The sequence below is a fragment of the Atta cephalotes genome (assembly GCF_000143395.1).
Source record: "Atta cephalotes unplaced genomic scaffold scaffold00005, whole genome shotgun sequence".
NCBI classification, from domain to species: domain Eukaryota; kingdom Metazoa; phylum Arthropoda; class Insecta; order Hymenoptera; family Formicidae; genus Atta; species Atta cephalotes.
This window is the reverse complement of record NW_012130069.1, coordinates 5,208,991-5,223,360: the sequence shown is the minus strand read 5'-3', so window position 1 is coordinate 5,223,360 and position 14,370 is coordinate 5,208,991. Positions and strand designations below refer to the sequence as shown.

The window sequence follows — 14,370 nt, the reverse complement described above, 5'->3', positions numbered from 1 at the left end:
ATGAGGATGTAAATGGTCTGTGCTTATACGTGTTCGAACTTGTTCAAGGTCGTAGTTTAATTCCAAAGCATACGAAAAACTTGAACTGCGAACGAATCGACCAATCGCAGTCAAGCTCTCCTACGAAGGTACGCTCAAGGAAAAGAGTGAGGAAAATATTTGACTGTGGATGGCGGATTTATTTCTTTTATTCTTTCTTACCTTTCACGACCTAATCTCGGTTTAAACGACCATAACGCATGGTCAGAAAATACTGATCATAATTGTTATGAAGTTGTTAAATCATTAAAAAATTATTTTCTAAATGTATGAAATCGAATTTATTTTTTTGTCAAAAAATTCTTTCATTGCGCAGATATTGTTATTTTAAAATTTAAGAAATTATGAAAATATTTCTCAAATATATCCGGACAAAATCTCTTAAATTCATCGAAACCGACGAAAGGCTTTGATTCGGCGAAAACCATATCTCATATATCGTTATGCGTAGTTACCGAAAATCTTTGAAAGAAAAAAAAATGTTAACGACTGAATCTCGGGATGGAGAAGGATAGAGAGAAAGTGAAGGGTCGGTTGCTACGTCAATGGTCAAGTTTAAAGCCAGCGCCTTTCATTCTTTACAGAATATTCAGTGGAGACGCGAAACAATTAAAGAGGAGACGACGAGTGTTCGCCTAAAAAGAGAATTTTTGGAGGAGGATGCTCGGCAGTTGGGGCTGGGAAGAAAAATTGGAGTTGGGAGAGGGTACAACAACCCCGACGCGAGAGAGACAAAGACGAGAGAGCCCAGACTCGACGCATCCTGTCCCCGACAGTCGGGTGCTGAGGTATGCACCTAGCCGGTGTCACCACCCTCCCAGCTACAGCTCGCCTTTCAACACGCAGCCTTCTCTCTATTGTACGGACTGTGAGTATACATTGTTAGGTTTATCGCGTAACGCACGCGCTATCCCGACGAATATGTACGACGAAATACTACGCCAGTTCGATAACACTACTGGAAATATCGGCTTTAGTAATCGAGTAATCATTTTCGATTACTTTCTATTGTTCGAATTATCTTTTGGTAGGAGAGGGGACCGAAAAGTTTTTTTGGTATTCAAAGATAAGTTGATCGTAAGATTACGCATTATTTCTACGTATATATACATGCTGAACTTCATAGATTCAGTCAAATATTTGAGAGACACACCAAATTTTGTTACACGACAGCGTTTTCAACAAATTTTTTTTAAGATAATATCAGGTATTGTCGAATATTATAATAAAATTAAAATTAAAATTAATTAAATTGCAAATTATAAATATTTTAACTGTATATACGTTTTTTTTTTACAAATAATGTTATTTTTCAGGATGTATAGAGTGTCCCAAAATTTGCGACAAAATACTATAGCAATAAAGTTCTCGAAAAATTAAGTGAAAAAATTATTTTTAATTTAATAAAATATTTTTGACAAAAAGTTTTAAGATAATAAAGATTTATAAATAATAGCTAGTTACAGATAATGTAGATGACTATCTGTCCATGAATGTGATAGTATTAGTGAGCGATGATAAATGCGCACTTCAGTGCTTTCATTAATACTCACAGGTAGTCATCTAATCTGTAATTGGCTATAAATTCTTATATCTTAGAAACTTAATCTTAGATTATATTTAAAATAAAATGTACAAGCTTTTTACTTAATTTATCGAAAACTTTTTTTCCGTAATATCTTAATCTCGAATTTTGAAACGTTCTGTATATGTTGGCTCTTTTATAATTAAAGAATTATTATATGTATGTATTCCTAAGAATATAATGCCAGCGACTTGAAATTATCAACGGAATTCTTGTCTTGTCCCTAATTTTAGGGTTTTAAATAAATCTATAGTAATTAAAAATGCTGAAATAAGAACGCGAACACTTGCGAAATTTAAGTTGAGGTCGGACCTGATTATTTTTGTCTAGTTCGATTCTTCAGGTAATCGATAATTTCAGCCAATTTGAATGTTTGCAGTTATCCTCAATATTATCAGAAATGAAAGTGCGACATTTTGTCTATAAAAAAAGTTTATAAATGAATAAGAAAAGAACCATTTGAAATATATGCTTTTATTTTATTTTGTTTGTTTTATTTTATATAATACACACTATTTTTTTATTACTATTATAGTTTTATTTTCTCTAATATTACCATTAAACATTTGAATTCACATTTATGATATTACTTTCGAGAACAAATTTTTCTTTATTTAAGAAAGCTAATTGATAATGAACGATATTAACAACAGTTAATTTAAATTTTCAGAGCAGCGTGAGATGGTCAAGATGCTGACTGCTCATCCTGAGATGCACGAGAAGCGGGATGGTCTCGGCAGCGGGCAATATGGGGCAGGCGGGGGTGGTGGCACTTCGATTGAGGAAAAACCAATTCCAGAACAACCACCCCCGCCTCCTGCACCTCCGCAACGAGATCCATCTGATCCCACTATCAGCGCTAAAAAGCTTCCAAAGAAACGAAAATTTGATCCATCGGAGCTTGAGGAGATGGACAAGACCAGCAATATCACCAGTAACATCAACAATATGGTTCATATACGCGCGCCTGCTGTGCCGCTTAGCGGCCAGCAGGTTTTAGGACAACAATCCAGCATACCAACTACCATCAGCAGAAAGTCGCCACAACAACAGGAGTCTGATTGTTATCAAGTATGTTGATAAATGGATGATACTAATCGAAATTTTAGTGTTAGCGAAATAGTAATAGTTACTAATCTTAGCTGATATTTGAATGCTATATTATGAAAAAGTTATAAATGTTATAGAAAATAAATAAATATATAGCAATATATTGTAATATACATATATTTATACAGCAATTTAAGCAGAATATCAGGTTTTTTATAAAATAAAATTTTAATATATATGTACAGTTTTTTTACCTATCAGTCTTATTATATGCAAAATTAAGAATGCTGATACTTCTTATAGGGAGAAATATAACTCTACGTCATTTAAAATAATTTTCGTATTTTTATAAGAAACATTTCTATGTCAAAAAATAAAATATTATATTTAACACATACAATAATTTATTTTAAATTATCTTTTATTCGAAAATATGCGTTGTACATGAATTTTTTCCTTATGTTCAAGGTACCTTCAACTCATTCGGTAGTAGTGTTACCTCCTCAAAGCACAGCGGTGGATTATTCTCTCCGCGAGGAACCTTCACGTTCTCGTCCTCGGCTTGCTATTGATCTCAGTGAGTGGCGCGATCATAGAGTGTTAGCTTTAAGGGATTCATATTATTTCCCGGGTGTTATACGTAACGTTGTTCACGGTGAGATATTAATTGAGTTTGACGGCGAGAGGAAGCTAATGCGTTATAGTGACGTTCTGGGTGCAAGACGGTACGATGTGATAGGAGATGCAAGCCCGTCTCTGGGACAGGTGACTACGGATATGAAGGTTTGCATCAGATGTCCGACCTCGAGCAATCATGTGGACGCGACAAAAGTGTTTGTAAAAGGGATAGTGAGTAGAGTATTAACGAAACCTTCTCGTTTTGTTGTGAAAATACCGCGGGAGGACGATCAGTGTGATAGTTATATTGTGAAACGTGCTGATTTGCGGCTAGTACAACCTCCATGGGCGGACGAGTTAGAGGAAGGATTGGAAGAATGTGACCCTACAAGAGAGAATATTGGTAACAAATCATTTATCAATAAGACCATTTATTTTTATTTTTCAAAAAAATAATTATAACATCATAACGTTTGCTTTTTTGAAATTTATCAGAACATGGATATCGCAATATCACGGAAGCTCCGACAGCAGTGCCAATTTTGCATACTTCTCATCATACATCGCATATATCAAGTCACAATGATACGAGTTATTATAGAACGACCGGTACCAGTCCTCTTATGACTTTAGGCACTCCTGCGCATTCTGCCACGGCGTTAAGTAATGGTAGTCGGCCGTACGACGATTTAGAAAGCGAGGATGATTTAGACAGAGAGGATATTACATTTCCCTCGGACGCAGGTTAGATAGATAAAATTTTCACTGTATTACGTACGACATTGTTTACGACATTTAAAAAATATATTGCTACTGATTACATGCGTGCGCGCAAACATTAAAATTTATTTGTATTTTAACAATAGATTATTTAAATATTGTTTAATGTTTTTCTGAAAATGTATTCCCTCTATATCTATAAGAAAAGCTGAAGCTTTTAACGAGAGTAATTTAGTCAAAACAATAGTATAGTAATTCAAGTATATTCAACTGACAGATGCAAAATTGTCAGGGAGCAGCAAAAGAAGCAGCATGCAGAGCCGAGGAAGTACCAGTAGCCTAGTTGAACAACGTAGTATAACGCCTCGCTCTCAGGCAGCCACACCTCGGTATTACTTTTATCAAATATAGTAATTTTTCATAAGATAAATTGATTAATGCATGTAACAATAGTGATACTTTTAATAATAATTGTACATGAATTTATTTTTTTGTTAAATAGATCTCAGGCGGCAACGCCACATAGGTATAAAAAGGGTGACATAGTGGTTACACCAAGTGGAATAAGAAAAAAGTATAATGGAAAACAATGGCGTCGACTTTGTAGTAAAAAGGACTGTAATAAGGAAAGCCAGCGAAGAGGATACTGTTCTCGTCATCTTAGCCTTAAAGGGTCTGGTCTTAGAGGTCCAGCAAATACATTTCCTGGGTATGAACATCCATTTGCACTTGTATCGACGATTGCTTCTTCTCATTTTTATTATTTGGATTTCTGTTCTTTAAGGGACACAACATTACGATTTATTTACCCAGTTGCCTTGGGATTTGTTTTGGTTTTTGGTTTTTCTTCCTGTCACAATTACGGTATTAATATTTTTTCACTCGAAATTCTTTGTTATATGTGAAGAAGCAGGGAATGAAAACCAGCTTTTTTGTTTGACAAGTGATTGTTTTATTAAATTATCTGATGTTTTAACGATCACTGATGTTGTAAATTTTTTTATTTTCTTTCCGTTTACAGTAAAATGGATGGCGAAGAAACCTCAAGAGATTCCGATACTTCGCCAAATTATGTTGACAGAAGAATAACGGATAGATTCGACGAAACTGAAGCTGCTAATATGCTTGGTATATCCTTTATTCCCAATAATAAAAAAACAAGAATTTTTCTTTTACATTTAAAAAAAATTAGAATTTTATTGAAATATTATTATAGATCATTTTGAATAAAAAAATTAATCGTGTATGTTACATTTAACTATCAATAATCTGTTTACTCTGAATTATATTTTGATATTCGATATTCTAATCATGTAAAATGTTTTTATATGGTAGTAATTTTCTATGGATTAAATGTATTGTATTATTACAGTATCTTTGGGAAGCTCTAGATCGGCTACACCAGCCTTTTCATCACCGACGGGTCAGTCTTCTATATCTCCATGTATAAATCAGTCACCAGTGCCGCCGTTGGGACTCAATCAGAATAATGTATTTATGCCTATTTCGAGTCCCGCTCATCATGCGACTCCGCTGATCTCACCTGGCGCAAAATGGAAGCATTCACCTACACAATCGAACTTTTTGGTTCAGTATCCGCAACAAGTAATAAAGCCCGAACCGAATCGAGTAGATAGAAATCGACCGATTCCAATAACTGGTGCTATTCCCACCAGTTTAGGGACAAGTGTGATAAGAATCTCCCCAGTGAGTCGCAGTATGCAACCCGGACAGAATCCGACTCTGTCATGGTCGGAACAAAGTCCACCACCGACGAGACATCCCTCAGTCGTTACATCGATCGCACAGCAACAGCAAAACATAATCTTGCAACACGCGCTAACGTCCACCAACGATTTTCCCAATCAGACCGAGATGTCCGAACAGAGTTCGCAATTAATAAAACCACCGCTCTCACCTCATATGCCTCTGCCCGCTATCCCGGTGCCGCAGAACTTGACACTTGTACACAAATCATTGGAACAACCAGTCGACTATGCGCAGTCGCCACAGTCCCAAGGCCAGCCGATCTACGTGATGCAGCATGAAAAAAAGTATCTCGTGATAAAGAACAGCATGGACATGTCAGCACCAACGGGTACGCATATAAGCAATCAAGATGATAAATATCGACAAAATTTAATCAACCATCCGAGTCAATTACCAGTCTCTACCTTGCATCAAGTTCAATGTCAACAACCACCTCAATCACCTGCAGTTTCATCCGTCCACATTGATAAACTGTCTGTTTTGCAGCAACCTGTAAGTTGACACGGTACATATAATGAATTAATATAAATTAGAAAAAAATACATTTATAGTTAAGCAATGAAATAGCACTAAATTTTTTACTTATGTCCCGATTTGCAATGGTGAGGGATCTAAATTAATAAAAGTTAGTTGGGTATATTAAAGAAAAACAAGAGCGTAGTACAAGGTCCACATATATCACATAAGTGTACATAAGTTGATTTTACTGTTTGCAATTAGGTGAATAAAGTGAACACACATACAACTGTGCATATGGACATGCAAAGAAGTCAGCCGCCGCCTACAAGTGCTGTAATGACATCCACTACAGAAGCATCTAATCTATCTACTCCGACAAGCGTCTTCCAACACGTAATTGTTCAACCAGGACATTTGGTGCAAATTCCAAAAACTCAATCTTCTAGAGAAGAGAATGCAAAAAACAACGGAATTCTCTGTAAGTTTTATGTTATAATATACATGCATTATTCGAATGTAAACAATCCTTATATTTTGTATCTCCATTATTAAAAATTTTTCTTCAATAATTAATTTTTTGTAAAATGTTTTAAGCATTAAAAGTTCAAACATTACGTTATTTCATCTTATTTTTTTATCTCATTTTGCTATCCCGTAATTGTTTGTGATGACAATCTTAATGTCATAATATGTCGAATCGGTGATACAAGAAAATTTGACTAAACGGTAAGGCTTTCACAGATGGCAGCCATGAAGTTCCTCCTGCATACCAGCCTCATCCCCCATCATTACTGAACAATGTGCACAACTGGAAAAAAGGTTTGAGTTCTGACTGCCAACTGAAATGTATCAAGCCTATGGAATTGCTGTAGGTTGCAGTTTGTCAATGGTACATAACAAAACAACATTTGTTTGTTATGTTCAAGTTATAAGCACAGATGCTTAATTATAAAATATTTACATGACATCGTATGTTTAGTTAGTAGTTGGGAATTTTCTGTTTTTTTTTATTTCTTTAGATCTTTATGCATTTATTTTATGTGTCTTAGTGTAATAACGTATTTTTTACGTTATTGCAATATAAGAAAAAATTTTATTTGTTTAAAATTATACTGCTATTCTGCACATATATATTATTCACATTTATATATTGCAGATGTTCTTTTTAATATGAGATACTTTTAATTATGCAATTTTTTCCTGTGTACCATTGCCAACCTTGCAGCTGACGCAATTAATTAACAAACTTTATCCTTTCTTAATTTTTCATTTTATTTAACATACATAAATAAGATTTTTCTTCAAAAGCTTTGATGCTGGGGAAGGCTATTCTAATGTTGAATCCAAAGTTTAGATTTTTAAAATGTAAAAATATTTTTATATGTAGATAATGTTTTTAAACGATAATTACATATTATCGTTTAGAATTTTTTATTATTTTGATTCGAAGATCTTATTTTAATCAAATATATTTTATATATTTAATATATTGTTTTAAAATATATTATATATATAGAATGTATAAATAATATATTTATATATCCCAATGGCATCGATTGATAATCACGATTTTTTTTGTACAAATATTTACTTTATCCTGAAATCACGATTTTAGACATATTTTAGACATATGTTTATGTTACAGTTGCTATATTCTATTTAAATGTTATAAATGAATAATTTTCAAAATAGTAACATTGGCTTTTCGTTACTTATTACTGATCCTTAGTTAGTTTAAAATACTAGCACTTTAATTCTTTTCATTAATCCACATTGCTTTTCTTGGATATAGCAGCGAAAACATTTCTATAAAAAGTTTATAATATTATTTTATCCGCTGCTATTCCCATATCAATACTAACCACACTCATTGCAACTAACCCACTAACTTCATTGCAGCTTTTTCCTGGCAGACGACAGTTCTGGAACACTCAGAGGTGAGCCCTCCTCCTTCTGCTCTGAGTCCACCCCTGAGTGCACCTCCAATACCAATAAGTATGAGCACACCTGCTGAAGATGGCCCTGGTACTGGTTCAGATCCCATAACACCTGCCGAAGAAGAGGATGATGATGTTTTTGAAGCAGAACCAACCCCACCTGCAGAAGTGGAAGCTAACGCTAATAAAAGACGTAGTCAATCGCTCAGTTCTTTGCAGCCGCAGACTCCATTGAAAGTAAGTTTAATGAATTATTATGTGCTCTTTTTAATTGATACATTTAATTGATATTAAGTACAATGAAATAAATCAATTTATATTTAATTACATTAATAAAAATATGTCTGATAATATTAAAATATTGATAATGACCAAAATTGTATTAATAATGTTAATATAATAAGAATAAATTTAATCTTTATTGTATGTACATATTTCATATATTAATTACAGGCTAAAGACAGAATACGTCGACCTATGAATGCATTTATGATTTTTTCAAAACGACATCGTGCCGTTGTGCATCAACGTCACCCAAATCAAGATAATCGTACAGTATCCAAAATATTGGGAGAATGGTGGTATGCTTTGGGACCAGAGGAAAAACAAAAGTACCATGAGCTTGCTTCAGAAGTGAAAGAAGCACACTTTAAGGCACATCCGGACTGGAAATGGTGCAGTAAGGACAGACGGAAGTCATCGACGACTAGCTTTAAGGGAAGCGAAACTGGAAGGACAAAGTTGAACAGTACGGGAGAAGAAACAGATCTTTTGCAAGGTTCTTCATCAGAGGATCCAATAACAATTATATCTGCCGATGAAGTATCTACTCCAATTATTACCACATGTAATGAAACTTCTACTAACGTTGAGGTAAAGAGATTTCGCGATAGTATAAACGTAGCATAAATAATATTATAACAATAAGTAAAAAATAAGTATAATAATAAGTAAAAAATAAGTAGAGCATTTAAAGGAGTTATCTTTCAAGATTTTCCTATTCATTTTGAATATCTGCTAAGAAAAGATATTTCATCGATAAAATTATTGGCAGATTATGAACCAATCACACACGCAACATAGAATCTCGGAGATTCCTTTGCAAATTGAAAATGCAGAGAGCGACAGCAAGCAGGACGATGATGCAAATGGATCAGATGACGATCAAATGGTTATTTGTGAAGATCCTCAACCGGAAATAGATTTAAAATGTAAAGATAAATTGACAGATAGTGATAACGATGTGCAAGATGACGATGCAGAGAAAATATGTTATAATCAATCGCAATTCTCGACAGTGAGCGGTTCAAAGAGGGAAGTCATCAATGTTAAACAAGAAATAACGTGCAGGCCTAAACCAATAAAAGGTATTTCTTCTAAGTCGTCAATGATGAAACATGTAACGTTTAGCTGACACGTTACATAAATATGTTTTAACAATATAATCTTGATGTTTATTTAGCACGGATACCCTCAACAGGTATAGAATCTACAACAAAATATCACCATACTTCCTTGGATAAAGGCAGTACTGTATCAGTTTTATCAAGTACATATCCTTATCACAGTCCTGTCAATCCAACAGGAGTGTCAGGGTTTCAACCTACTGGTGGCGCTTTCATAACTATGCCGATATCGCCGAAAATTATTAAACCAGAACCGGTAAAGAGCGAACAGCAGTATAGCACACAGTACAGTGTAAATAACCTCGTGAGCATCCACACTGAGAACGGACGAAACATGCCTAAATTTACATCAGCTCCGGTATTACACACTGTAAGTACTAGATGAGTAGACACTTCAGCATACATTTCTTGCAATTTGTTTGAAGATATTCGTCACAAATATTGCACGAACAAATATCGCATTCGTATTATTGGGAGTATAATTATTGTTCTACGTACTGACAAGCCTATGTTTCCCAGTGACTCTATCAAAATTGCTTCTTCATAGTTGTCTGCTTTTAAGAAGTAGTGCACACATTTTATCCGATAGTTTCGAATAAAAGATTTCTCGACAGACTCGAAAATTAAGTAACAAGTTTAACGGTACTAACAGATTGGATCAAAACCTATGATGGCGCTGTTGAAACAACAACAGCCGTTGCAGTCTTTAGGCACTACTCTTCGCCCCCTTACTTCAACTGTCCCTTATCAACCACCGCTCACTCTAACATTGCTCGATAATGATTTGGTGGCTGTTTCCAAACCGCAGCAGGGATCACAGTACCTTAACCCGACGCCGCCGCACTCCAGGATGTATGGTGGTTTCCAGATACCCAACACTGGTGAGTATACAAAAATTATTGTTTTCTCAAGTTTCTTCTATATTATAATATAATGTAAATAATCTGCGTTCCATATACAGACGCTGGTAGCCGCAATAATTCGATATCCGTACAGAGTTTGGTTTCGAATAATAAGATGGAAATTCAAAGTGTAATTGTGAGCAAACCTTATCCTGCAGCGTTATCGACAATCTCCACTACATCGACTTATCGAGGGATTGGCCATTCTATTGCTCGCCTCGCGGAATCCGAGAACAATAATGACAGTCAATTGGCTACAAATCACACTCAGTTTTATGGTAATCTTTCTGTGAATTTATTAGCTTTTATATCGTAATATACGTCCTTAATTAATTTTTGTTTTTATTTGTTATAGTCAGTAATATAAAAGCTGAAGATAGAAAGGGCACAGTAAACATTGCTCTTCCCGCAACAAATGAGATACATAAACAACCATCAACGCCTCACACGCCGCATACACCTCAAAGTAATCACGGAAATAGTGATCTGTCATCGAATAAATCATATACATTCGATGAAGGGCAAAGTAATGATCTAGGGCCAAGCAAGGGTCCATTCATGCTTGCTCCGACTCCGGCACAGCTTGGTCGAGCGCCGCTTCAAAGGAGACAATCAATGGGTACATGATAACATAGAATTGTACCCAGACAACAGCACGCATGTCCAAAATTGGAATTGGAATAAGACGTCTTAAAGATTTTTCAACATGCATGCTGTCTGGGTAGTTTGTTATTTTGACATTATTGCAAAAGTAATAAATGTACATACTACTGTGGCTGTGTTCCAAAATTTATTATCAATGCTGAAAATTTATAGTTTACGTAACATAAACTGTGAATTTTTTAGAACACAGCCTATTATATGTTATATTGAGTATATTTCATAACTACAGAGTTTAAAAAATTAATTTTTCCTTAATGGAAACTTTCTTGAGAGAAATTTTTTAATATAATTTCTCAACATTTTAAATGTGAATTTCTTTACAATTAAATCTCAAATAAAAATTTTATTAAGACAAAATCCATTTAAAAAACTATTTAATTACATAAAAAATACATAGTTTTGTTAGTTATTTATCATTTTGCGAATCGCAAAAGCTTTGTTTTTCTTATATTTGAGACTCCTCTTGAGTAATCACCATAGCCATATTAAATTACGACGTCAGAAGCGAGAAATGATGAGTTAATTTTTATTATGTGCCATTTGTAAATAAAGACAATTTGGATAAAACGAAATGATGAAATCGCTTTAAAGCAATCGTTTCAAAAATGGGTTTCAACTGTCCTTATTCCTCCCTTCTTTTCTCCGAGAGTCAGTAAATAATTATAAAAAGAGATAAAAGGCTTGTAAAGTATTTAAATCAATGCGCATGTGTAGCCTATTTTCACTTACACATGCCTTGTACACTTTACTGATTGTCAGGAGAGATAAACATATAATTTTTGTCCATTTTTTCAAATGTTTTAAAACAATCTCATCCTTTTGTTTTATCCAAAGTGTCTTTATTTACTAATGACACGTAACAAAAATTAACGTGTCATTTCTTATTTCTGATATCATAATTCAATACTGTGGTGAGACTCAAGAATTTTAATTACATAAATGTTCTTTAGGAAAATCGACTAAAATAAAAAACTAAAAAGTATGAATGAAATTGATTAAAAAGTGATTTGTAGTTAAAAGACGTGATAATTTTTATATCTTTGTCTATGAATTTTTATGAATTAATTTGACATTAAACTGTTTGTCCTTTTTTTCCTTCCTTCCTTTCCTCTTCCGTACTTTCTATTGAACAGCAGTGCCTCCCGCATCAAATGCAGGAGACCATGGGTCAATGGTAACATCTCAACATTGTGATAATCGACCACAAATAAATACATCTCAAACGACAGAGCAAACGCAACAACAGAATTTTACAGAATCGCATACTTCTCCTTCTCCCTCTACTAAGAAAGGTTCCTTCTTCAAGAAAAACGTAGAGGATGGTATGGACAGGTACTATATCAATATATTTTTTAATCTCTTTACTGTATTATAATTGTTATAATAATGAAAGATTTTATAAATATATTAGACTAACTTGATGTATTTGTTGAATAATTGTAGAGTTCTCGAACAAGTGAACTTCCAAGAAAAATTCTCATCGTTGCCAGAATTCAAACCGGAGGATATACAAAGATTACAAAGTCCGAATGCAATCAGTATAAATACTCCGATCAGTATAAATACTCCGGGTTCAGCTAGCCATAACAGTGCAGCTTCTATGTTACATCCGCAAACACGTATACATACCTATAGTCGAAAGAAACCCATACAAGTAGTACCTCATAGGCCCACAGGTGAATAATTATATTAAATAATCTATATATAATTTTAATTAGGCTTGAGTTCGTGATATTATATCATATATAATGTTCGTATTATATATATCATATATATATATATTTTTTTTTTTTCTTAACAGTAAATGAGGAAGAGATCGAGTCGGATACACCGATATCAGCCACTCCGAAGTCTGCTTCGAATGTTAAGCTGACAGGCACCACGTTCTTCGGCCCAGATTTCAATGTCGATGCTTATAGAGCCAATAGCGATCTAATGGATGTCGATGCCAGTTCTCCGCGTACGCCAAAAACCCCTGGGAGCAGTGCTGGAAATACCGTGTTGGGAATCGGTCGAAGTGACAACGAGCGTGGTCATAGGAAGATATTAGAGCAACGGAGACAATTGGTCATGCAATTGTTTCAAGAGCATGGTTACTTCCCAACTGCGCAAGCGACTACCTCGTTTCAACTTGAGCATGTGGATATATTTCCTACTAAGACTAGTTTGCAACTAAAGATTCGAGAGGTGAGGCAAAAATTGAAAGCCAATTCGACGCCGAGTGCTAACAGTCTTGTTAGTCCATTACCGGTCTCTGAATCTTCTCCTGTTGTAACTGGTAAGTATCAAAAATTTCATTGCGTCTTATAAGATTTTTCTTATATATTTATAATATGAATTGATTTATACTGTTCATATAATATTTCTTCAGGTCCAACTGCTCCTCCAACATCGATAGGAGCTCCACATTCACTGCCTGTAAGCAGTAGTGGTAGCTAGCACCCACGTGCCAACTGTGATACTGTGCATCCCCTTACTCCGCAACACGAATACATCATTATTCTTTGAAGAGCGAAGTGTTTATTAGAAAAAAGTCAAAGTGTACATTCTCTTTGAGATTTATAAAGTACTGCGAAAGGCTTTAGTGCAATTTTAAATTACGATAAAGTCTAGTGCGGATGACTTTAGCGGGCATATTGAGACGTGTCGATATATAAATGTCAATAATGATCGACTTTGTATATAATATAATTGAGCTATTAACAGTTTGGAGATGCTCTCTTGGAGTGTGTGTTTAGATCTTTGTGTTCGATCGTCATTGAACAATAAAAAAAATGACGAAAATTGCGAATATTCAATAGATAAGTCACGATACTTCGCGGTAATTTATGTTTTTGCGTGCAAATTTTACATTATATGAATCCCGTTGTATTATACTATATCACATAATGCAGTATGTGGTAAGAATATAAGCAATATGTAAGCTTGATTGTATGTTGAAATCTGCCACGAGATAAAAACTTTCTTCTTTGAAACAAAGAGACAATACTATATTGCACTATAAAGATTCAAAGATGATTGAAAAAATTAGTATGATAATTCAAATATGATATTATTTTATTACATTTTAAAATTGTAATTTGCATTTTACTGCGCAGTCTTGATTGTGCAATTGATATTTGTACATCAACACGTCCTGCGTAATTCTTGAAAGGCCTAAGCTATTGTTAAATATTGTTGAAAAAAAAGTCGTAGAGAAAAAGAGAGACAGAAAGAAAAGC

At 34.3% G+C, this 14,370-nt stretch overlaps 1 protein-coding gene across 1 annotated transcript; it reads left to right on the top strand.

Annotated features, from left to right (window-relative positions):
• Window positions 1–829: 829 nt before the first annotated feature.
• Window positions 830–13,588, top strand: LOC105626374 (putative transcription factor capicua). The gene is made up of 21 exons (XM_012207675.1): window positions 830–907; window positions 2,300–2,695; window positions 3,143–3,695; window positions 3,788–4,036; window positions 4,290–4,401; window positions 4,515–4,721; window positions 5,034–5,140; window positions 5,385–6,274; window positions 6,503–6,719; window positions 6,983–7,060; window positions 8,141–8,415; window positions 8,632–9,051; window positions 9,233–9,545; window positions 9,641–9,954; window positions 10,237–10,465; window positions 10,546–10,764; window positions 10,842–11,105; window positions 12,283–12,481; window positions 12,593–12,825; window positions 12,951–13,427; window positions 13,521–13,588. The coding sequence occupies exons 1-21, from the start codon at window positions 830–832 to the stop codon at window positions 13,586–13,588; spliced, it is 5,898 nt and encodes a 1,965-aa protein (XP_012063065.1).
• The last annotated feature ends 782 nt before the right edge of the window (window positions 13,589–14,370 follow it).

Coding starts and splice junctions, on each gene's coding strand:
- LOC105626374 (XM_012207675.1), top strand. CDS start 830: ATGCACCTAGCCGGTGTCACCACCCTCCCAGCTACAGCTCGCCTTTCA. Junction 3,696..3,787: donor CCCTACAAGAGAGAATATTG/GTAACAAATCAT, acceptor GAAATTTATCAG/AACATGGATATCGCAATATC. Junction 6,720..6,982: donor AAAAAACAACGGAATTCTCT/GTAAGTTTTATG, acceptor AGGCTTTCACAG/ATGGCAGCCATGAAGTTCCT.